The sequence below is a fragment of the Cibotium barometz genome, chromosome 54 (genome assembly GCF_041138505.1).
Source record: "Cibotium barometz isolate CiBa-2024 chromosome 54, ASM4113850v1, whole genome shotgun sequence".
Taxonomy (NCBI): domain Eukaryota; kingdom Viridiplantae; phylum Streptophyta; class Polypodiopsida; order Cyatheales; family Cibotiaceae; genus Cibotium; species Cibotium barometz.
Window position 1 is genome coordinate 32,953,167 of NC_141099.1, and position 23,708 is coordinate 32,976,874.

Genomic DNA, 23,708 nt, shown 5'->3' on the forward strand with positions numbered 1-23,708 from the left:
GGTCAGGTTTGCCTGCAATCTCCATCCTCTGGCGGAAATGAGATCCGTCAGGTCTCCGAAGCATAACATGATCATCAGTAATCGATGGATCGGGAACAAGCACAAGGACCCGGAGTACATCATCAAGAGTGGTGGTAACGGCCGCGGAAGCTGAGGCGGGAGAGCTCGGGAGGATTGGTACCTCTAGAACCTGGCCAAAGGATGCTTCTATGGAAGCTAAAAGCTTCGAATAGGACCGAGGAAGAGTAGGGAACCGTAGTGAGACCGGGGTAAGGCGTTGATCCTCCACCACTGGATCAAAGCCCACCTGGTACTGAAAGAAGAAAATCTTCCTAGGACCAAGAGGAAAGGGGCTGCTAGCCAAAGCCTGAGAAGTAGCTTCTGAAGAATGAAAGTCCACCTGGAAGAAGCCTCAACCAAGTAAACGAGTATCCTGAAAGTGCACAATCAGCTCCGAAGGGAGAGTTGCTAGAAGCCATTCACGGGCCTGTGAACGAGAGGGGTGGGAACCATAAACTCTCACAACAAAGGTAGTCTGAACCTCAAGGTCAATGTCGTGCTGAAGAGAGAGGAGCTCGTCTTGTGAAAAATTGATGATTCTCCCGGCCAGTGGGGGTGATGAGAGATTGACTGCGGCAGAAAAAGCCATAAGACCAATCAAGAAAAGTGGGCGGCCGACTTGAATCCAGATAAAATAGCTGCTGGGAAAACGGGAGCAGAGGAAGGGGGGCAAAGGCGGGGAGCAGCTGGGGAAGCAAGGGCAAAGGGGCAGGCGGGGGCAGCAGAGGGGCAGGCAGGGACTGAAGAAGGCAGGGGGCGGGCAGCAAAGGGGGAGGCGGGACTGCAAGAGGGGGGCTGGCGGGGGCAGCAAAAGGGGGCAGGCGAAGGCAGGCAGGGCTGACGGGGGCAGCTGAAGGTCAGGCGGGGCAGCAAAAGAGGGGCTGGCGGGGGCAGCAAAAGGGGCAGGCGAAAGCAGGCGGGGGGCAGCAGAGGGGCTAGCGGGGGCAGCTGAAGGGCAGAAGTTGGGCAGGCGAAGGGGGGTTGCGAAGGCAGCAGTTGGGCAGGCGAAGGCAGCAGAGGCAGGCGGGAGCAGCAAAGAAACAGGCGGAGGCAACGGAGGGCAGGCGGGGGCAGCAGCACAGGTTCACGTCACTTCAGCAGCGCAGGTCTCCTACGGATGAGCTGCACCCTTCTCAGTGCTCCGTTGAGGAAATTTCCTCCAATAGTGGCCTTTCTCGCCCACTAGCAATCATTTTAGTGTGGCCAACATTGCAAAATGTGACCGCCTCAGATTTTCCTTAGAATAGTTACAAGCTCATAAATTTGAACTCAGGATTGTTGTTGGATTGATTGGTTTGTTGCAAATTACTATTTATATGTTTGGAGTGATGTATAGCATGAGAGTAACTATACCAGCATAAGGTGGTAGCAACTGCTCAAATGGAAAAAATGTGAATAGGCAACTAGCTGGATCTCTCCTTGCCCTTATCTTTCTACATCTTTGGCTTCTTTCCGCAATCTTTCCCCATATGCTCTGGTGGAGTCCCAATTTCCAAAAGAAACTCTGGTGAAGTGACGGAGGCTCTCCCATTTGTCTTGTCCTTACCATCCTTGTCCACCCTTGTCTTTGCCTTTCTGTTGCCCTTGTTGGTGAGTCCCAAAGTTGGAACTCTCCTGTGTCTCAAGGCTTGTAGCAAGATGATCCATGTCCGAGAGAGCATGGGGATGATGTGCACAAACATCTTCAAGCAAGGATGCTTTCAAACCATCCACAAAGCGCCCAATCTTTAGTGATCGTACTGTCCTCGTGAGCATGAGTATAAGCTTCTAGAAACGAGTGAGATAGTGGGTTATCCATTCGCAATTTTTTTGCATGAAGTGCTCACATTGTTTCTTTAAATCTTGCTGATAATGCATGGACACAAACTACTTCAAGACGTTTTGGCGGAAATCCTCCACCAGGTGATGGCGTGGTGTCTCAAGTGGTCTTTCCACTACAAAAGAGTGGCACCAATCAATGCTGTGCAAACCAAATGAAGCTAAAATGCAGCAGAACCACATTGCTGGGTCCAATGTGGCAGCCATCTCATGGGTCCAATAGCTGACAACTTCATTGTCCATCGTCCCGTTGAACTTGGGAGGCTTCGGAAGTTTCAAGAGTTGAGTTCCTTCGTCACAAGGCATGGAGGAAGAACTTGGTAATCCGGTAGCCCAATATTGCCGGGGAGAGTGGGAACTATCTGGAAGTCCAATAAGGGATACATGAAGGAGATTGTTGGTGACGTGGTTGGCGTATCTCCTACTGACCAACAAGCCTTTCTTAGTGAGGCCTGCCAGACCAGGAGTAGAGTTCACGGGGTCGCTCCATGAGCAATATAGGGCAAGTTGACGGCTCAACCCTAGAGTGGGCATTCTGCTCCACCTTGTGCTCGGAGTCATCATCCGCCTATTGCAAATGATGAGCGAGTGTAGACGCCAAATCTGGAATGGCTGCTGGCCCAACTTGGAAAAAAGCATCCAACTCTTCACGTATTCCCCAAACCTTACCTTGTGCACTCATGAATCTAGGGGCTCTGCCTATAAAGGTAGTCAATGCATAGGTTCTCTAGGCTAGTCCTAAGCTCTCAAGCTAAACCGGTAGTGGTGACCAACTATAGAGAGTGAACACGTATCTCACCGGTCGTTTGCACTTTGGAATCACCTGCACGCAAATCTTGCTGAAACAAGGTTAGGCTCTGATACCAAGTGTGCATGTGCCTATGCTCAAAGGTCAAAGGTTTCCAGAGAGAGATAAAGTCGAGAAGTGCAGCGGAACAAGAGACACGAGCACACACACTCAACCCAAATCCTACTGCTTGTTTATGTACACAAAAATGTGCTAGGTACCAGAGCTTAGGCTGTCCTCTGCTGTAGAGCATTTTCCTCCAACGCATGGTCTTCAGAGAGGGGCTTTTTGACTGATGCGCTTCCAGGAATGTGCCCAAACCGGCCCTCCTCAGGGCTGCCCAGCCATGCCTGGCCCAAGGTGACCCGGCCTCGACCCTGAGCCGGGGGTCCGGACCACGTGGAGTGCAGATCTGCTGCACACTGACATAGCAGAACTGTACGTGCTTTTCAGAGTTGACATCCTGTATAGGGAAGCTTAACAGGCTGACACACAACTTGTACAAAAAGAGTATGATTGTTAGCAAAATTGACGAGAGAGTAAGTGGAAAACAGGCAACCACACATGGTACCGAATCCCAACATATGGTCCCGATTCCCTCTGGCCCCTCTCAAGCGAAATCCTTCCCTTTTAACCTCTCTGGAGTATGGACGTGCTTTGCTATTCTGGAATGTAACACTAAATGGGAAAGTACCTACCATATTTGACTTCTGGATCTTCACAAATCCACTCAAGAATGTATAGGATGTGGAGGGCTATAGCAAGTTTCTGACACCTGAAGTGAGTAGGTGGGCTTAAACCCAGCAACAGTGACTCTCGGTCTTTGGAAGTCTTGACAATGACTGCATGAAATGATGACATCCGGCAGACTATGTGTTCTCATGGAGTTTGGGAATTATTGAGGTGGGGGAGGCAGGGGGATAGGCCATGTTGATCTGTCATCCCTTGGCTTCTGATGTCAGCTATGACTCCTGCTGCCCAGTGGTCTTGACTATAAGTATCTGCAGATCTACTGCTTTTAACTTCACAACAAAATGTACTTGCTTGACTTGGATAACTCGCTATATTGTTCTCACCTCCTTAAGCGTGCCCTGACTTTTTTACATCATGGTTGCTGGTGGTCTATGAATGTTCAATCATGGCTGTCCAATCGCAGTACATTCAGCATTGGAACGAGTGTAGGATTTTGACGTCTCGAGCTTGTAGGGAATGATCATGACACCATGATGACTTGTCAATATGCAGTCCTTCAGGCTGCCTAGAATTTGGCATTGGTGAATGTGAATGTACATGGGTCAGCAATTTCTCCTTAGAAATTGGGTTGATCCTGACTTGGCATTGGTGAATGTGAATGTACATGGGTCAGTAATTTCTCCTTAGAAATTGGGTTGATCCTGACTTGGCTCCCCATTTTCTTCCGTAGGACTTTCTTCCCCGTCAGTTGCGTATATCTTCAGCGCATACTTGGGAGAATTAAGAGGCCAAAATGTATCCCTGAATAATTTACCCTACGATATGAAACCTTCCATGCTAAATGATCTGGATATACGTTATTTGTGTTGGAATCTACTACTTCGACTTACTTTGTGTTGCTATTTATGTGTGTACATCCTTTTTTCTTTTGTGAAAACACTAATGCCATCCCTATTCCTTGTGTGAAGGCAAGACAATTCATGTCCTAAACAAGAATGAGTTTGCCCTGGGGTTATCAAATTGGATGCCTGCTGCATACAAGGGGACTGACGTGATTGAACAGACTGATGTCTCTGCTTTGAAAATGCGGACAAATGTTCTGCTGCTCGGCGATCACATTGGAGATCTTGGAATGTCAGATGGAATGGAATATGAGAACCGAATTTCAGTTGGCTTCCTGTAAGTTTCTTTTTTTCCCAAGAAAACATCTTTCTATTAGTTGAAAGAAAAACCTGCCAGAGTGGCATAATGTAATCCTTGCACTAATGCAGTCAAAATGTACGAAACATGGGGGCAGCTCCCTCCATGGCTTTTCTCTGTCGGAGGGAGGCTACATCAAGGGGGAAGCACACCAGGGGCTTGTAATGCCAAGTAACACCTCTGCCCTCACATGAAAGAAAGGGGCATGGGCTCCTGAAAGGGCCTTGGGTCCCACCACCGCTGCATACGCTCCAAATATCCGGTCAAGTGAATCTCTATTGCATGGAGGGATCCCGCTCTCCCCCCCCCCCCCAAAAAAAAAAAAAAAAAAAAAAAACCTGACGCTGTTTGGATGGCTTTATTCTCCAGGACAGGAGTACCCCTGCTGATCATTGGTTTTGGAGAGAGGCCTCTCCTTGATCTTGATGGAGGTGGGACCTTATGGAAGGCTTACTCGTACCAAGCCGTTGCTCGGAGCTGATATTCCCACCCCCAATTAGTGTGTGCACTCACATAACTGACATGTTTCATAAGTTACTACCCGCAAAAAAGAATTACTCGGTCTACGATCTAGAACTCCTCGTAGTTCAACAATGGGACATCAACCCCCGTAGAAATCTTATACCAATCCATGATGCCTAAGTGGTTTAGCCTCTTACCATGAGGATGGAAATAGCCTTCCATAAGCCAAATGTGTGTAAGCCAAAAGCTCCAAGATTGCCCAGAAGTAATATGTCCAAAAGATACCAATGGTGGCCCATGACCCCCCTTTTATACTTGAGCCCATGACCGTAGTGTCCAGACCTAACTAATAAAGTTGCTACTTCACTACAAACCATCCCTAACCAAAGCTTTTGTCCTCAAAATCTATTGTATGTACAATTAGCCATATCTCAAATATACATCAATGAGAAGTTAAAGTTATAAGACCATAAGAAGAGATTGAAGGATCTCCAAAAGTAGCTGTAACATGCAGAAGCTCTGGGTAATCTTCTTTCAGCCCTAAGCACTACATAGGAACACTTGATGCAAGAACAATCGGCATAGACAGAGAAAAGAGAGAGAGAGAGAGAGATGGCTGTATTTTCAGTATGTCAATAGAGTACAAAAGGATACAATGTTTGTGGCCTTAGGCCTTCCGAAAAGGTAAAGAAAAACCTAATCTAGGACCCCACACCATTGGGGAGTGATGCCCAACAGTGACCCATGGCCTAGCCTTTTATAGGCCCAAGGCATGCCCAAGAAATTGGCCAACCAGTAGTCAGCCAATTGAAAAATCCATATAAGAAAATATGTTGTCGACCAGGTCCATACAGTTTCACCAATCTGGCCAATAGGTTCTTTGTCCACTTGACTGTCTTTTGTGCACACCTTGACGGTTGCTAGAGCCTTAACCTAGATGTTTATGTGCTACCTGTCAAGATTAGCCTTGGATTAGGCATGTCCATGTACATGCACATGACATCCCCTTCTGCTAAACTTGATGACAAGATTCCAACTTTTGACCCTGGATGATTCTCATCATCCCTTGTCTCCACTTATGGTTTCCCATACCTATCATCCTTTACTTCGTGGCAACCTTTTCACTGAAAACCTTGCCTTAGGTCTCTGATGTAGAGATCTGTGCATTTGTTCCATTATGTCCCCTTGACTTCTTGCCTTGTCCCTGAACACAAACATGAATCCTTTACCTTGAAAACTGATTCTGACACCCTTGGCTCCACCCCTTGGATGAACTTCATTCCTTGGAGTGCTTAGCTCCAACAACTAGCCACCAACTCTCATGAAACTCTCTCCTTGGTTTGCCTGACACCAACCAGCTTCTGGGGATCCTGATCCATGCTGCGTTCTCTCTTTGGACTTGTGCACTTCCTCTGGGACACCAACAACACTTAGCATAACTGAGCCTGATGCTCTGATACCATTGTAAAATGTGGAAGCTTTGGGTAGTCTTCTTTTAGCCCTAAGCACTGGACAGGAACACTTGATGCAAGAACAACCAGCATAGACAGAGAATAGAGAGAGAGAGAGAGATGGCTGTATTTTCAATATATTCATAGAGTACAAAAGGGTGTAATGTACGTGGCCTTAGGCCTTCCCAAAAGGTAAACAAAAATCTAATCTAGGACCCCACTCTATTGGGGTGTGTGATGCCCAACAATGACCCATGGCCTAGCCTTTTATAGGCCCAAGGCATGCCCAAGAAACTGGTCAACCAGCAAGCGGCCAGCAGAAAAATCCATATAATAAAATATGCTACGGATTATTATTATTATTTTTTTCAGAAAGAGACTTCTATCAAAATCAGAGCTCTCGCCACGATCATCTCCATTAGAAGAGTGCCCATCAAAGAGCTTGCGAAGTCACCTTCGCTAAGGATGTTGCTCTTGTCATCAAACGCGGGCTCACTAATGTCTTGTGACAAGCAATCCGAGTGTCCTCATTTGTAGGAGCAGAGGAAGAACTACCGGAACCTTGTCGTGTGTAGGTTTGCATTGTACTACTCGAGCCGTGACGAAAGGTGCATCCGCGAGTGCCTAACTCGCACTTCTCTGCTACTAGGCCAAGTTGTTCCACACCCACGACGAGTACGAGAAACTCGTCGATCAATCTCCTCGAGCTCCGCATACAATCTCTCTTCCTCCTCATCTACCTCCTTGTGGACACTCTTGAGTGAGTCACTTGTGAGCTTGAACTTGTCCCCATTCACCTACAAGCGATAATGCACATTGACACAACTTAACTTTTAAGTGGTCGTTTGTGGGAAACTAGTTACTATAGTCTATAAGTATAGTTGTAACTCATACCTTTCTAGCCGAGTCCATCTTGTGCGTGGCATGCAACATGCGCAAGTTAGTGCGGCAATACACTACCCGCTCTGTCGTGTGCTCGAGCGATTGTGGAGCTTCGTGTGTATGAGAGAGTAGGTGCTCCAATTCCTCTCACATTGACCCGAAGCGCAATCTTGAGCCAAGATCTAAAAGCCACCTTTTGGAGGCGGACCAAAAAAGGGGTTTCACAAGATACTTCCTTTTCCATGTATGCAGTGATGCAAGTGAAGCTTCCCCCTCTGGTCGTTGTAGCTAATGAGATCCTCCAAGAATTTCCCATGGAACTCCTTTGACAATGCCTTAGGCAAGAAGGCATCGCGATCCCTCTAGCAACTCAATGTTGGTGAAGAGGGCGGGTGATTTATAGGCCGGATGTAAGACCATGGATAGGTTGTTGCATCCACCTGCATCTCCTATCCACAATGTGCAAAAGATCTTCGTGCTTGTCCTCATCGAGGGAAAAACAAGCGCGCAACTCGGCGGTAGTCTCTCGCATGAAGTGGACCAAGAGGCCCAAGGTAGCGTCCTCCATGTCGGTCATGTGCAAAACCCTATAGAAGGGGGTTATGTCAATGACAATGTTCCGCACCTTGACCCAAAAATCCTCATGCAAGCACAATTTTTGCATGTCCTTTGTGTCGCTCGTCTCTCTCATCCCAATCCATCTACTCTGGGCTGACCACCGTTTGGCGAAGAGGTGTCTTCACATCACATAGCCTCTCGAAGAGAAGCCACATGTATGCAAAGCATGTGGTGGAAGGCTTCTTTAGCTTGAGGGTGGTATGTGTGCAGAACATGGCTTTTATCTTGGCGCGTGTGTGCTCCCCCCCCACACCCTTGCCGTCTGCTCCAACTCTCCCTCTACAACTCCCTTTGCTCGGATTGTATCGGAACACCCCCCCCCCCCCCCCCCCCTCTTTCCTCCCGCTTCTTTGGAGAATTCCTGTCCCCTCCGACCACGCCAGAACTGGAGTGGAGGCAGGTGGCTAGTTCAGTCCGCCGTTTGATCCATTGTTTTATGTGGGCTCTCCCTCCGGTTGCTAGGTGGCCCTTCGGGTGCTAGGGCAGCCAGTTGACTACAACTTCTTCCAATGCCTTGCCATCAAAGAAGTTGGTATGTTCGAGGAGACGGTGGCTCCCATTCATATATGTGTGGTGTTATATCACTCCAGATCTTCCACCCAAAGAGTGGCGCGATGATCTTCTCCTTCCCCCTGAGTGCAGTGCTGGGGACGAATTGGAGCATGGAGTCGGTGTCCACTGCTATTCATGGGCAAGCAATAGAGCTCTCACACCATTTTCATGATCTTGTATCACTGATGTGCTTACCCACGTCTGGCCTTTGGCTTGGATGGAGTTGGGTGGCTCGGGCCACAGAGACCAGGAAGGGGAGATGGTGTCCTCTAGCCTAGATGTGCTTCTTTTTGTGTTTCTTCACGTTTTAGTGGTAGTACCTCTTCCCCCCTTCTACAGATACCTGCATTGCGATAGATGGAGTCCAGAGTATGCCAACTCTAGGGCTTGGATAGAGTGGCTCTCAGTGCAAGGCCATTAGATGTTATACATTCAGATATATGGAGACCGGCCAAGACTGTGAGTCAAGATTCGTGCCCATCTGGCACGACTTCGCCCCAGGACCGACAATGACTCCTATCCATTGAAACCCACGCCCAAGACTCTTCGAAGTGGAGGGCAGTTCCGATAGTTCTGCCTCCCATAGATCTTAGTTATGTTGATTGTCTCATAGAACATCCAGGGTTTGGGAGTCCATAGTGCTTTTAGAGGCGTAGTGTCCTTAGAGAGGAGCTTCAAACGTAGCAGTTGGTGGACCCATTAGCATTCTCTTCATTGACGAGCACCATCTTTCAGAGGGACGTACTCGTTGTTGCAGGAATTTCTTGCACGGCAAGAGTCACACCTTATGGTCCCATTCTTGTCGGCCCCTCTGTGACACAGGGTGGAGTATGCACCATTTGTGAGCAGCTATTGCCACAGTGGTTGATTGAGGCACCATTGTCACGAGACGAGCTCAATGGGTTACCATCACGATTGGAGAGGACTGTGTCGGCTTTGTGAATTTACATGCATCGAATGCCATAGCGGGCAATGTCACCTTTTGGAGTACAGTTCGTTAGTCCTTGCCACAGGCAGAATTTATGTATGAGGGGGGATTTTAACATGCTTGAGTCAGCAGAGGACGGACTTGAAGGTGACATGACTACAGTTTTTGTTGGTACAAAGTACACGGCTTAGGAGGAGTTGATTTTGGCTCTCAGGGGGAGGATCCTTTGCATATTTCAGAGGGGAAGGAGGGGGTGGAGAGACAGGGGTAAAGAAGTTGATGGTGGAGAAGTTGGTGGTGGAGTTGGGGTGGCCGAGGAAGAAGGTACCTCGATGGTAAGCTCAAGATGAGAGCGAGAATCATCTGAGGAGGGTTCAACAAGTGAACATCGCGAGAAATCACCAAGGATCGCAACTCCGGATCCCATAATTTGTAAACTTTGGAATGAGAGCTATATCCAAGGAATTGGCACTTCCTGGACCTAGGATCTAATTTGGATCCATCAAAATCAGTGATATGAACATAGGCATCACAACCAAAAACCCCGAAATGAGAGACAGAAGGTTTCTGTCCTGTAAAAGCCCCCTTTGGAGTCATATGAGAAACCGCCTTTGTAGGAGAACGGTTGATGATGTAAATAGTAGTGCTCACAGCTTCTCCCCAGAAAGAGGGAGGAAGATCAGAAGAAGAAAGCATGGTATGGGACATCTCCTAAACAGTCCTGTTCTTGCGTTCAACCACACCATTCTGCTGAGGAGTGTGAGATGTGGAAAATTGACAGCTTATACCTTTCTGTGAGCAAAGATTATGGAAGGCGTTTGGAGATGAATTCTCCTCCATTGTCGGAACGGGGACTTGTCAAACCTTCTGTGTGGTCGCTATCTCGACCAAAGTCACCCACTCTTGGAAGCAGGAGAAAGCTTGAGATTTTTCTGCCAAGAGATAAACCCAAACTTTGCGTGAGTAATCATGAATAATAAGCATAAAGTACATGGCTCCTCCTTGGGTAGTAGTCTGCATGGGGCCGCACAGGTCCATATGAATGAGCTCCAGAATATGAGAAACCTTGTGAGGAAAGGCATCTCGGTGTTGCTTGCCATGAAGACAAGCCACACAAGTGGAGTGGGAGGGTTTCAGTGGTTGAAGACCCTCGATCATCTGCTGAGAAGATAGCAGCTGCAGAGAAGTATAATTCATATGCCTGTAGTGAGCATGCCACAAATTTGTATCCACATGAGCTACCAAGGCATGATAGATGTGAAGAAGTTGCAACGGATGAGATATGGACTCATTGAAAGAGCCTCCAATGTCCTTCAACCGATAAAGACTACCTTCTTGGATACCTGTGGCAACAATCTGCAAGATGCTGGTGTCGATGATTTTGAGGACGGAATTATCGAAGTAGACATCATATCCTTTCTCCGCAATCCGGAAAACTGAGAGGAGAGGTTGGGAACATGAAGCACATCTCGAATGGTAGAAGGCTGGCCTGGGGAAGAGTTAAGGCGCACATTACCAACCGAAGAGGCTTCCAAGTTGGAAGCATCACCAGTGGACACCGTCGAAGAGTTGGGACGAATGTCATGAAGAATGGTCCTGTGAGGAGTCATGTGCATAGTACACCCACTATCAACCACCCAATCCGTAAGACGAGGTGGAAGGATCAGGAAAGTCAGAGGGAAGCTCCTCAATACCAATGAAGACAGTCTCCTTGGTGGAAGAGGATTTTTGAGTTTGGTTGGTGGATGAAGAAGTTTGATTGGGGGGTTTGGAGAACCACCTTCTCTCTTCTTCTTGGGACAATTAGGTTGAATGTGACCATTGAGACCACAATAATGACAATTAAGGTCCTTATAAGCGAGATTGTTGGCAGGTTTGGAGTCACCTTTGTTGCTCGTGGAAACCTTGGACTGCCATTTGCTTTTCCCCTTAGTGGGAAGAAGGGTCTCGGAAGCACCGTGGCTAGTCTTCTTTCTCATGGCCCTATCCTGAAGCATGCCAACAATGGTATGTAGATGAGGAGTAGAAGGAAGAAGTGATATAGTATCACAAAAAGCAGAGAAAGTCTCGGGCAATTTGGCGAGAAGCCGATTGACGAAGTCCTCATCGGTATCTTTGCTCTCCAAAGAGACCAATTGCTTCTTAATGGTTATGAACTCCGTAAACAGAATCCTTGATGTTAGCAGTATCGGCGATCTTCAGGTTGGAGAGCTGATTCTCCAAGGCTACCTTCTGAGCAGAGTTCTCATGGTGATACCTCCTCTAAATGGTATCCCACAATTCTTATGCAGTTTCCTCATCATTATCGTCAAATTGACGTGTAATAGAGCGTTTTATGTTGAAGAAGATAAAGGCATGAGCCGTTGCATCTCTGTCAACCCAAGCATCAATCTCAGCCGCCGGAGGAGAAGTAGCGTTGGGAGAGGCATTAGTACCAGAAACAGTACCCCATAGCCGATGATATGGAAGGAGAGTCTTCATTTGTAGTGCCCAATCAAGATATTGGTTCCATCTAAGATGGATTCCTTCGGAAGTTGAGGAATGGATGAAGAGATGATAGTCGGTGTAGAAGCCATGGAATCCTCCTCTTGAATTTACAGTGGAAAGGTTGCAAGTAGGTACCCGGGGCTGGCCCACTCCTCCCTAGATGCTAGGTGAGGTGAAAGAAAGATGTAGAACTATACTCCTACCGAAGATCAAGGCACACAAGTGAAGATGGGAGCCGACCCAATGCGCGATGAAGGGAGGGAGGGAGAGGCTAATGGAGCAAGTGCACGGTGCTACAAAATTAGGAGAGGAGAAAGAAAGTTATATTAAACGTCTTCAAAAGACCGACTGGGTCTATGAGACCAAAAGTGATACAATAGTGTCCATGTTATCTCATCATGGTACCAAAGAAAACAAAGACTAGAGCTATGAGCTAAGAATGTCAAATCCGAGCCATATGATACAAAGTGGGACCATCATCATACAACCTATGGAGCTAACCCCCCGGTAAGGAGAGGGTGCCGTCAAGGATATCGAGCATGGGGTTAGCCTGTAGAAGGCTTTGCAGATCCGCCGGGTGTGGGAAGGTGGCTTTGTGCCTCTCCAAGATCCCCTCAAGCTGGGGCTGATGTCTGTGTTGCTGGTGAGGTCCAAGGAGTTTGGGGCGTCGGCCTCGTTGTAGTGCCGTGGCTTGGTCTAGAGTCACGCTAGAGTGGGGTCTGGTGGGGGGTCGGGCACTCAAGAATGTGTGGCTCGATGAGGCTCTAGGTATGTCATCCATAGCTAGTGGGGCATCCTCCGGTGGTCGGAAGAACTGAGTGATGGTCGCCTTGGGCCGGGGTGGGTGTCTCCCATGGGATCTCGACTCCCTAATCAGTGAGTCTCTATGGCGGTGAAGCTCTAGTAGGGAGAGGCTCAGGCACTGCTGGCCTGGGTAATCCATGATCCTAGATAAGCGTCCAAACCCCTCTCCGAAGAGACAGTGAAACCTCCCTCGAATCTCATAATATACGGTGCATCTGCATATGAAGTGCTCCTTTGACTCGACCTCGTGCTGGCACATAGTGCATATCCTCTCCTCACGAGGTATCTGCATGGCTCTCCGTGTCTATGGTACGATGACACTCGCAACTGGCCCACTGCAATCCGCATAGCATGTGACATGTATATGTCAAGAAATTTGGCCCTCAGTATGAAACCATCCTATATGAACGTATCCATGTAGTACTGCCGTTTGTGTGAGAGTGGCTCATGTGTTGTGATCCAGGACCCAGGTATCCTATATGTATAGTCCCAATAAATCATATCTGATCACCCGGTTCCTGTCATCCTAAGAGAGCCTGATGAACGGGGAGTCCGGGTCATACTGGAGTCGAGGGAGGTGATCCATCCTGAGTCCCTGCCTCATGAACTAGGTGCGTACTCGGCTATACTATGACTCGTGCCCATTTGCAACTAGCTGCTGGGAGGACTATAGGGCGAGCCTCGAGAGTATCCAGGGGGGCCATGGCATTGATCCTGTGAATGTATGTGACTGTCTGGAAGAGTGCCTCTACTACCATGGGTGCTGCAGCAAACTCTGCCAGGATAATATCATGTGGGACCGATGATTTGCTCTGTATCATATGGGAGAGCATCATGACCTGAGGCCTCTCTATCCTCGGCCATTTGGCCGCTATAAGATCAGGCCTAGAAGGGTGCTCCATACATCAACGCCGGAGTGACCAAGGTGTCAAATAGCCACATCTTGGTCCTCGTCTCTTGGAAGCGGGCTTGGAAGCACTGTCTCTCCATGAGAGCAAGAGAAGCATACCCTCGCATCAGTATAGCCTCTGCAGCATGGCTCATCGAGAAGACCAGTCCTGTAAAAGTGACTCCCAAGTACACAAATGAGTATGCAATCTCCACTGGGCTGCCCATGTAGGTGAAACGCAGTCTAGATGTGAAAAGAGGGGATGTGTTGAAGACCATAACCTTGGTTTTCCCAAGGTTTACTGTGAGATCCTGTTGTGCACAAAAGTCCTGTAACATGTCAAGATGCCTCTGGAGAGCCTCTGGAGAATCTGCAATTTGCACAATGTCATCAGCATAAAGTAGTATGGAAACAAGGATGCCTGCTAGTGATACGCCTTCTCCCCCTCCTCTATCAATGAAGGCCGAAATCTTGTCAATGTAGAGGCCAAAGAGAGTGGGAGACAGTGGGCATCCTTGCTGGAGGCACTATATCAAATGCTTTGTGGAAATCCACAAAGCAGCAGTAAACCCATTGGTGTCACGCTCTGGCCTCCTCTATGATGGCTCGGAGGGTGAAGATGTGATCCAAAGTAGAGAATGACCTGCAGAAGCCTGCCTGCCCTGATGCTTTATGCCCATGTCTCTCTGCTAGTGTGTTGAGCTCAAGCTCAAGCACTGACCCATAAAGTTTGGCGAGTGTGTGGCCAATCATAATAGTCCTTTAGTTGTTGGTGTCCATGGGATGTCTAGCTTTATGGATGGGTGTGATGATATGGGAAGCCTTCCGAAAGAGCCCAGTTGAACATATGGGCCAGGAGGGGTGCCAGAGTCTCCCCCATGTGGGAGATGTGCTCTGCCAAGAGGCCCTTGTGGTCCTATGATCTACCGTTTTTGAGTCTCCGGATGGCTTAGGCTACCATGTCGGGTGTGAAGAAGGTGGATGTGATGGTGGTGGGATGGGGGGCTGATCTAGTACTTCATATAGGGATCGTACATATGTGTGCCATGTGGATGGAGATGTGATGGGTGTGGGTGGGCGTTTCTCCTGGATTTTCTTCCAGCCCTCAGTACAGTTCACACCTTTGAGAGATTGGTACAAGTCCTTGTATTGACCCTTAACATGTGCTCGTTTCTTACGTCTGGTTGTGTATTGGTTAATCCTTTGAGCATCTCGCTCTCGGATTTGGCCAGTTGCAACCTCGCGTAAGAGACACATGTTGTGCGGCATTCCTCGTCATACCAATTGTTCTGGGGCATGGTGCTGGTGGGGGGTTTGGCAGTAGATCAGTTGGTGGATGGGAATGCGGCTATGGCAGAGGTGTGTAAGATTGTGGTGAGCTGAGAGGTGAGGTCGGCAATTGGGAGATTGGGGTCTACATATGTTAGATGTCGGTAGAGATGGTCAAAGTAAGTGGAGTCCCCATCATGGTGAAAGTGAATCTGGGTGTATTGGGAGATGGGCGGTGGTGGTGAGGATGGTCGGAAAAGCTGAGGTTGAAGGAGCGATAGGCATGGTCGGCTCCAAGTGGGCGGGTGGGAATGGTGAAGGTATGTATGGATGTGGCTAAAGCTGGAGATCCCATCAAGTAATCCACTGTACTCAAGCCTCCATGTGGAAAGCATGTGGGATCTCCGGAAGAAGGCCAACAGGACATCCCGTTGAAGATGGCTAAGCCATGTGTGGTCCCCCAACATGAGGAACTCTCTCCCTGATGTTGTAATGTCCCCTCTATGCTGTGATGCTAGCTGAATGCCAATCTCCTCCGAGTCTATCTGCAGCATGGTCGGCTCCTCCTGGTCATATACAGATGCTTGCTCGCTCCAAGTCGTGGCGTTGAAGTCCCCTAAAAGGAAAACTTCGCCCAAGCATGAGAATTCAATGATGTCTGCATGGAGGGGATAAAACTGCTCTCCCTCCTCCAAAATAGCATGTGGGGACTTCCTAAGTAACATATTGCAATGTGTATACATCTCTCCGGTGTGACCTGTAACCTCACCCACATAAAGCGTGCCTATGCATCCTTGTGGACTATGGTGATCATGGGCTGTAGATGTGTCCTGAATAGTACCACCACTCCGCTAGACTTGCATACCCCACCACATGTGCGTGTCTCCTCTCGGTAGGTGGATGCCCACTCATAGCCTGAAATGTGTGGTAGCCCTCTCTCCGGCCTTTAGTGGGTCTCTCTGAAGAAGATAATGTCCCTCTATGTAAAAACTTTCCTAAGTCCTCCAATGTCCGACCATAGTGGCCCATTGTAGTTCCAAATTGCCAACTCCAGGTGTATGGTCCCATAGACCCTACGTGACTCGCCCGTCCTTGTATACTGCCCACTTCCCCACCCATGGGACTAAATGACACATTATGAATCAGGAGGGATCTAAGGCTGAAAAGAGACATTGCGATCTTGCCTAATCTAAACCGTCGGATTCCTGTCGGGCAAGTGAACTAGGGGTGAACTCAGGGTATACCATGGGGATTTTTGGGACTTAGAAAATTTTGGAGGGGTTGAGCTCAATGCAAAAGAGGATTCGAACTTGGAACCATCCACTCACGCTTTCAACATCTAACCACTATGCTATACTTTCCAGCAGGTTGTGGAGAGTGTTTTTAAATTTAAACCTTGATATTTTGGTCCCTAGTTCACTTTCTTACCGGAAAATTTTTCCCCAGTTCACTTTCTTGCTGCAAAAGGTCTCCCTAGTTTACCCTAGTTCACCCCTAGTTCACCTCGCGAGTTCACCCCTAGTTCACCCCTAGTTTACCCCCGAGTTTACTCACTCGTAGTTCACTTGGGAATCCAACGGTGTTGATCAAATCCCGATCGCAACGCCTCTTTCCAACCATAGATCCCTCCTAATTCATGATGTGTCACTTAGTCATGAGGCTTCCCCGCCTTGCGGGCCTCGTGCACCTTGGGCATGTTTGCCCGTATGTGCTCTACCTGGGTTTGGGTGAGATTGTCCCCTATGTATATCTTCTCCCCTTGGAGAGCTGTCCGTGTGTCCATGAAGGCGTCTCGGCTAGCAAGGTCCAAGAATTTCAAGATGAGGGGGCGCTCCCGTGAGGTGTCTCGTCCCACACACCATGTGTCCACGTAAGGGGTCTCTTCCACTCTGAGTTTCTTGCATAGCGCTAGAGCATCAGCCTTGGGAGATTCCCTCTCCTTTAGGCCTGTCACCCTCACATGAAGATCGCGGACCTTCCTCCTCTTCTCCTCTTCCAACGTATCATGTATGATGGGCGTGGGTGTGGGGTGTTTTCTCACCAGTTTTGTCCATTCTTTCTCCACTTCTTGCTTAACTACTGCGGCCCACTCTTTCTCCATCTCCTTCTTTGTGGCTACTTAACCTTCCTGCAGTTTGTTTTTTAGGCTTTCAACCTCCGAGGCAAGGGAGGGATTAATTTCTCCTTCTTCTTTTGCATACATGTAGCTCCTCCTTGAGGTCTTCAACTTGTGCCTTCCACTTCGCTCACATGGGCTTCCTTGATCTCTTTAATTTTCCTATCCCATGTATCTTCCTGGCATATCAGGAAGTCCTTGATAACTTCCTGTGCAATCTAGAACTGAAGTGGCGGGGGGAGATCCCATCACTCTCCTGATAACTCTACCAATCATTGGGAGTAAGTACTCCTTCCTGAGGCCAAGTAAGGAAATTATAAATGGTAAGCCTGAGACACCTGCTAGGGAGTCGGATGTTGGGTCGCAGGCGTGCTGCCACCTCACAAAGAAGGCATCCGTTCGCAGTGCGACGGGGCTCAACTGCATGACTTGATCCGATGCTGCTGGTGAATTAAACTCCACCTGGTAGTATACGCTTTGAAGAGGATGAATCTGCATAGAAACGATGACTTACCTGCAGTGCTCGAAATCACCTGCTTTCTGAAAAACGGAGGTCCTAACGTGCCCGAAACGCGCTTTCGGCACTAAAAACTTTAATAGTTGCCCTATAGCTTTACTTCCGCAAAGAAAGCTCCTCAAGCAGAGATCGTTTGCCAGTGCCTCCCGTAGAGCTCCCGACAAGGGTGTAGTCGCCAACACAAATAGAGAAGAGTAAATGAAGCTCTTTCCCTCGTACCGCTTCCTGTGCTTCTCTTGCTTGCAGCTCAGCCCTTAGCATGAACCAGGCTCTGATACCATGAAAAGATGCAGGGGACAAGAGAGCTTGAGCTCTTGCAAGCACACACACACTCACAAAACCCTAAAAGAGAACACACCAGGTGAGAGGCTGAAAATCTTCTTCTTCACTCAACACTCAACACATCATATACAAAGATAAGAGTACACATAATATGAAAAGGTACTCAACCAAATACATACTAGGGTTCTCTATAGTGTGAACCCAACTAAATGAGTTGGTGCTATAACTATGCCAGTCTCTAGAATGGTTGTCACAGAGCCTGTCATCCCACTGGCCGCATATCACCCATGATCTCACTAACCATGCGAGTGGTGTAAGTGTGGAGCCTATCCCCCAGGCGGGTCATCAGTGTCCACCGCCTCACTAGATGAGCTCGATATTTCAACAAGGGGCACACAGGCAGGTAGCGAGCAAGAAGGGGCAGAGGCGGCACTAAGTTGGACGTGGGGTGGGAGGGAGCTCCGGCTCGAAGACCTTGATTAGACAATCTTGTAGCTTATCTCTCTCGTTTAATGGAAACTACGGAGAGCTATGGAGACTTGAAGGTAAACATGGCTATTGCATTTGATGAACAAAGAGAAGTAAGGGAGAGAGAGAGTTAGAGAAAGACAATACTCAAAGAGGGATAAATTGCACGACTCAATGATGATGTGGCTTGTATTACTTCAATCACGTACAATACTTTTATAGGCTTTTAGAGCCTCTCTTGTATGACATCATTGCTTAGGCCATTACAAGTATAATATCTAGATATTTTAGTGAACCACTCTACTTGTGGATTCACACACATACACAAAAAGCCCCTTTCAGAGGTTGTTCACACACCTTTATCCTTTGTACTTGGATAAGACTTATTCTCCAACAACTCCCTTAAGCATTATTCTAATACACACTTCATTTGGATAAATCTATGCTTATGACATAGTTTCACTAGAAGTTGTGTCTGGTTCTGTCCTTGGAGTAGAGTACAATGGTAGTCAAGCCACCTTTGTGTAGTAGACCTTTAAAAGGCCCATGAGTCTTTATACTCTGCAAAGTTTGCATCTTCTTTGCAGGTTTCTTCTTCTTGTTCTCTGCTTTCTTGTGAAAGCAATTCTTCTCATTGTGGTTGTTTTTCCCACAATGTTTGCAAGGCTTCTTTGAATAGCAGTCCTTTGCATGATTGTTCCTAAACAAAGGGAACACTTCATACCTTTGGAGTTCTTCTTTGTGAAGGAGCTGTCCCCCTCCACTTTGTTCTTTATCTTCCTTTCTTCTTCCTTGAAGGAGGCTATGACCCCTTCCAAGGTAAGATTTGGCAGGTTCTTCAATGTGGTGATGAGGTTCCTATAAAGCTCTTCCAACATGGACTTTATGAGTATTGCAAGGGCCACACTTGTACCTTTAGACCTGCAAGTTGGTTCATTAAGGACTTCATCCTGTTCACATAAGCATCAAAGCATCATAAGACCATAGAACTCTACCTGCAAAGAAACTTTGGAGTTCTTTGCGTGAACCCCAAAAAGTTTGTCCAGCTTCTCATTGGCTTCTTTGGAGGTTGGCAGATCTGCAACATGGTGTATAAAATTATCAGAGAGGCCAAGGGCTATGAGGCCAAAGGCTCTTTGATCTCTAAGCTTCCATGCTTTCTTAGCTGGATCTTGATTCTCGGGCATCTTCTCTTCCCCTTCAATGAAAGGCGAAAGGCCCTTCTTCATGGACTAAACTTCGGCTTAGTCTTGCTAGGTGTGGAAACTTTCCCCATTGAACTTTAGAATGAACATGTGGGTAGCCATGATGATGTTATGAAAATGGGAAGGTCTTAAGAGAGGAGAGTTTCCAATGCCAATGTCTAATCCCTTAGAGTTAATGCCCAGGAAAAATTAGGGTTCGGTTTCCAAACAAGGGGGTTTTGATTAATGATGCTTTAGCATGCTATAGCAACACTTCAATGTGAGATTTGCATCCTCAATTTTGAAAATTGATAAAGTAATTAGGTTTATTTATTTGATTAAGCAAGATTTGCAAAAAATGAAAAAAAGGCCCAAATCAACTTTACTTTCTTGAGTTTGCTTCATGTACTGATGTGTGTGTGCTGATTGTACACGTTGTTGGTTGCTGCTCGGGATACATGCACAGGATTGGGCCTCCTTACGTTGTTGGTAGAATACGGAGATTGTACGAACGCTCAAGGGAGAATCAACCTATAGCTTTGATAACAAATAATGGAAACTATGGAGAGCTATGGAGGCTTGAATGCAAACATGGCTATGGCATTTGATGAACATAGAGAAGTAAGGGGGAGAGAGAGTTAGAGAAAGACAATGCTCAAAGAGATATAAATTGCACGACTCAATGATGTGACTTGTATTGCTTCAATCAAGTACAATGCTTTTATAGGCTTAGAGCCTCTCTTGTATGACATCATTGCTTAGAGTGGGTTCACACACACATACACATAAAGCCCTTTTAGAGGCTGGTCACACACTTTTATCCTTTTGTACTTGGATAAGGCTTGTTCTCCAACATTGTTTGCTATTACATCTCTATTTCTCTCTCCCTCTTACTCTTTCTCTCTCTATATCTGTGCGCACCAACCAGTCATGGCTTGAATCTCCATCTCTCTTTGCACATGCTTCAATCCTGGCACCATCATGAATGCTAACATGGTATTAGAGCCACCTTAGCCACCTCATCTATGCTTCACATGTCCTCTCTGCGTTTCTTACTTGGAGCTGCCGCCATCATCACTGTCAATGCTGCGTTTTTTTCTGAACTAAGTGTTTCTCATTAGAGCTGCCACCATCATTACTATCAATGCTGCGTTTCTCCTTTATGAAGCTGTGCGTTTTCTCAATCAGTGCTGCTCCGTGTACCTCTCCATGAGACGTCGTCTGCTCCATAGCCATTGTGGGTGTTGAACTTCTCAGCCAAGGGCAAGGAGAGCTCAAACACACCATACACTGGGCGGCCAGGTCATAGCTGCAGCATCCAGTCCCAAACCCACATCAAGGTGACCTCTTGAAGCAAAACGCAACGCTAAAGGGGGTTCTCCTGGCAACCATTTGCAACAGAAGCTAACGCATCTTCAGGGCAGCTGGCAGAAGCTTAAATGCAGCCAGCAGGGCAGTCCTCTAGGACAGCCAAGTGCAGGTACATTCCTGAAGCCTACAACAAGGAGACCAATTGCTGTTCCACCTGTGCCCCACAGAAGAACTCTCAGAAAAAGGGGGTCACCTCAGGCCCAAATCAGAAATATGGAGAGCAGCACGGGCAGTTTCGGGATAGAAAGTTCAATGGCATCAATTTCTCAACCTGGCAGACAGCTTTGTCTTCATCTGATGATGGACAGTTTATTGTCCGTGGTTAACAGCACCGACAAGAAACCAGGCAGCAATAAAGGAGTTGAGAAGATTCAAATCTGGCAAGGCCATTGCTCTCATGATGCTTGCATTGTCCGATCATCTTGTTCACCATGTGGACTTCAACAAGAGTGCCAATGAGGTATGGGACAAATTGGAAAATCTGTTTGGCATCAAGATAAATAAATTTAAGTTTTTTTTTGAAGGAAAAATTGTTTGGTCTAAAAATGAGTGAAGAAGAGACCTTGGGAGAGCACTTGAGCAAACTTGGCTCCATTCTGCAACAACTCTCAAGCCTGGGAGTGAATGTTGAAGAAGATGATATGAAGGTGGTTGTTCTATCCAACATAGTAGAAATACCCAAGTTTTCAAAGATTTTAACATTTCTGAGAGTGGCTAGAGAGACACCCTTTGATGACATGCTTTCAGTGTTAATACAAGAAGACCCTCGTCTTAAGGAGCGAAATGAAAAGGCATTTGATATAGTCAAAGATATGACAAGCAAATGGAAAGGAAAGAAAGAGGGCAAGATAGTCAAGGGCAATGACTGCAAGAAGCTTGGTCACATAGAAGAAGAATACTTCAAGAAGGTGGCAAAGAGCACGCCAACCTAACAGGAAAAGGAGCAGCGAGGAGACGGTGACAGCAGGTGGAGAGCTGTGCTGCGAAGAAGGGGATTTGTGAGGACTCCTTAATGTTGTTGCGGTGGATTGTCTCTCTCTGTGTCTCTCTCTCTCTCTCTCATTGATCGGGCTACAGAGCTGGGGCAGTCCAAGCGCCCTAAGATGAGAGGCCCATCTCGACACCGACGGAGACTACAACAGAGGATCAGGACCATACTAGCACGGCATGGGAGACGTCCAGTCAGAGTACTCACCATGGAGGACATTGAGGATATCCGCCATCGACCGATGAGAGACATCTTTGGATAGTGATGTATATGATGCTTACCTTTGTTGCTGGAGTTTTCCTTCCCATGTGTTATCCATTAGGAGCTCCTAGTACCTTACTTTTCCCCATAGTTGTTGTTTCAATTTCAGTTAGTTGTTTAGTTGTTTTAGCTTTTCTTACACAGACATTGTATCAGATCCACCAATTGTTGTAACCTTTTTGGTCTCATAGGTCATTTTGGCCTTTTGAAGACGTTAATATATCATTTCATTTCATTTCTCTCTCTACATGTAGGGCCCACGTAGTATTTTCCTTGGTACTTTCTGTTTCCATGTTTATGATCTTTAGTTTACACATGGGACTTTTGTAACACTTTTTGTAGAGGTTAATCAATCTTTCTTTACCACATGGAAGATGATAGGGCTGTTAAATGATTTTTTGCAGCAATGAGAATGTGGATTCTTGGCTGGATGAATACAGAAAAAAATTTGACATTGTCCTTCCGGTACTTTCTTATAAAGCCCTCATTTTTAACGCCTTTTAAGTTTCTTTTTTGTTCAGGTGAGCACTAAGTCTGTCACTTGTGTTTTGAACTTTCAGAGTGATGAAACAATGAACTATGTCATCAACTTAGTGCAGCAGTTTGCAGCAACATAGTCAGAACCCGCTCTAACCCAAGTGCAACAACTCAGCCTGCCTGGGTACAGCTCATTTGAGCCATAAAAATACTAGTGGTAATATTCAGGAGGGAAAACAATCAGAGACTTGAACATTAACACGAGTGATTTAAACCCTGTTCTAGTCCAGAAAATACAAGGTGGATGAGATCAAGTTGATGGATTGATCTACTGAAGCAGAAGTAGAAGGTTGTGATCTTGAGTGGGGCGTTTCTGCTGATGCCTGATGTTAACTTGCCTCATGAGAGTTTGCAGGTGTGGTGAAGAAATCTGCATTGTAGCTTTCATAGTTCCATGAGATTGAAGGCTTATCTTATGGATAGCTTTCTTTAGTCACTGTGTTGAGTCTGCATCTCTGAGCTACAAGGCTACAGTAAAGTGAGGTTTCAAGAAGGTGACTTGCCAAAACCTTTAAGATGATACAATGATAGAGAGTTTATGCAGTTGAAATTCTAAAGGCTTGTACTTTTATGTTATTAGGGAGCGATATTGAACTCAAAACAAGATCTGAATTGCCTCCATGGGTTCAGAATTACCTTGGGGTTTTTTCCATCCGAGCGGTAGTGCCCTTGCCTCTATATGTTGGATAAATTGGATATTGTATGGTTAAAATCATAGTCTGATCTCATGCATTTATTTTTGAAACCTGGGTGCCGGAAGTCCACATATATACCAAAGTTATTTTTCAAGTTACGAGTAGGTGATCCGCACGTTGCTGCAGTATGAAGTTTTTGCTTGTCTGCATATGTGCATATGTAAGTGTGCGACTGCGTGCATGTGTATATGCATCTATACAAGTGTGTAACTGCGTGCATGTGTATATGCATCTATACCCATGCATTGCTGCAGTATGAAGTTTTTTCTTGTATGCATATGTGCATATGTAAGTGTGTGACTGCGTGCGTGTGATATGCACCTATACATGTGTATGTATGTGCAAGAGAGTGTGTGTGTGTGTTGTGTGTGTGAAGATATAGGACTTGT

At 46.9% G+C, this 23,708-nt stretch overlaps 1 protein-coding gene across 2 annotated transcripts in view; it reads left to right on the forward strand.

The window, feature by feature from the left end:
• Positions 1–23,341, forward strand: part of LOC147608059 (5'-nucleotidase / magnesium ion binding protein) — a 57,280-nt gene extending 33,939 nt beyond the window's left edge. Inside the window, exons 7-10 of one of the 2 annotated variants that reach the window (XM_086789936.1) lie at positions 4,327–4,537; positions 22,492–22,552; positions 22,648–22,748; positions 22,850–23,341. In XM_086789936.1, the coding sequence (XP_086646062.1) occupies positions 4,327–4,537; positions 22,492–22,552; positions 22,648–22,704 (329 nt within the window). In that variant the 3' untranslated portion in view covers positions 22,705–22,748; positions 22,850–23,341. Of the gene's footprint in view, positions 1–4,326; positions 4,538–22,491; positions 22,553–22,647 lie in introns of both variants that reach the window. The other variant, XM_086789935.1, reaches the window with a different exon arrangement.
• Positions 23,342–23,708: the final 367 nt, after the last annotated feature.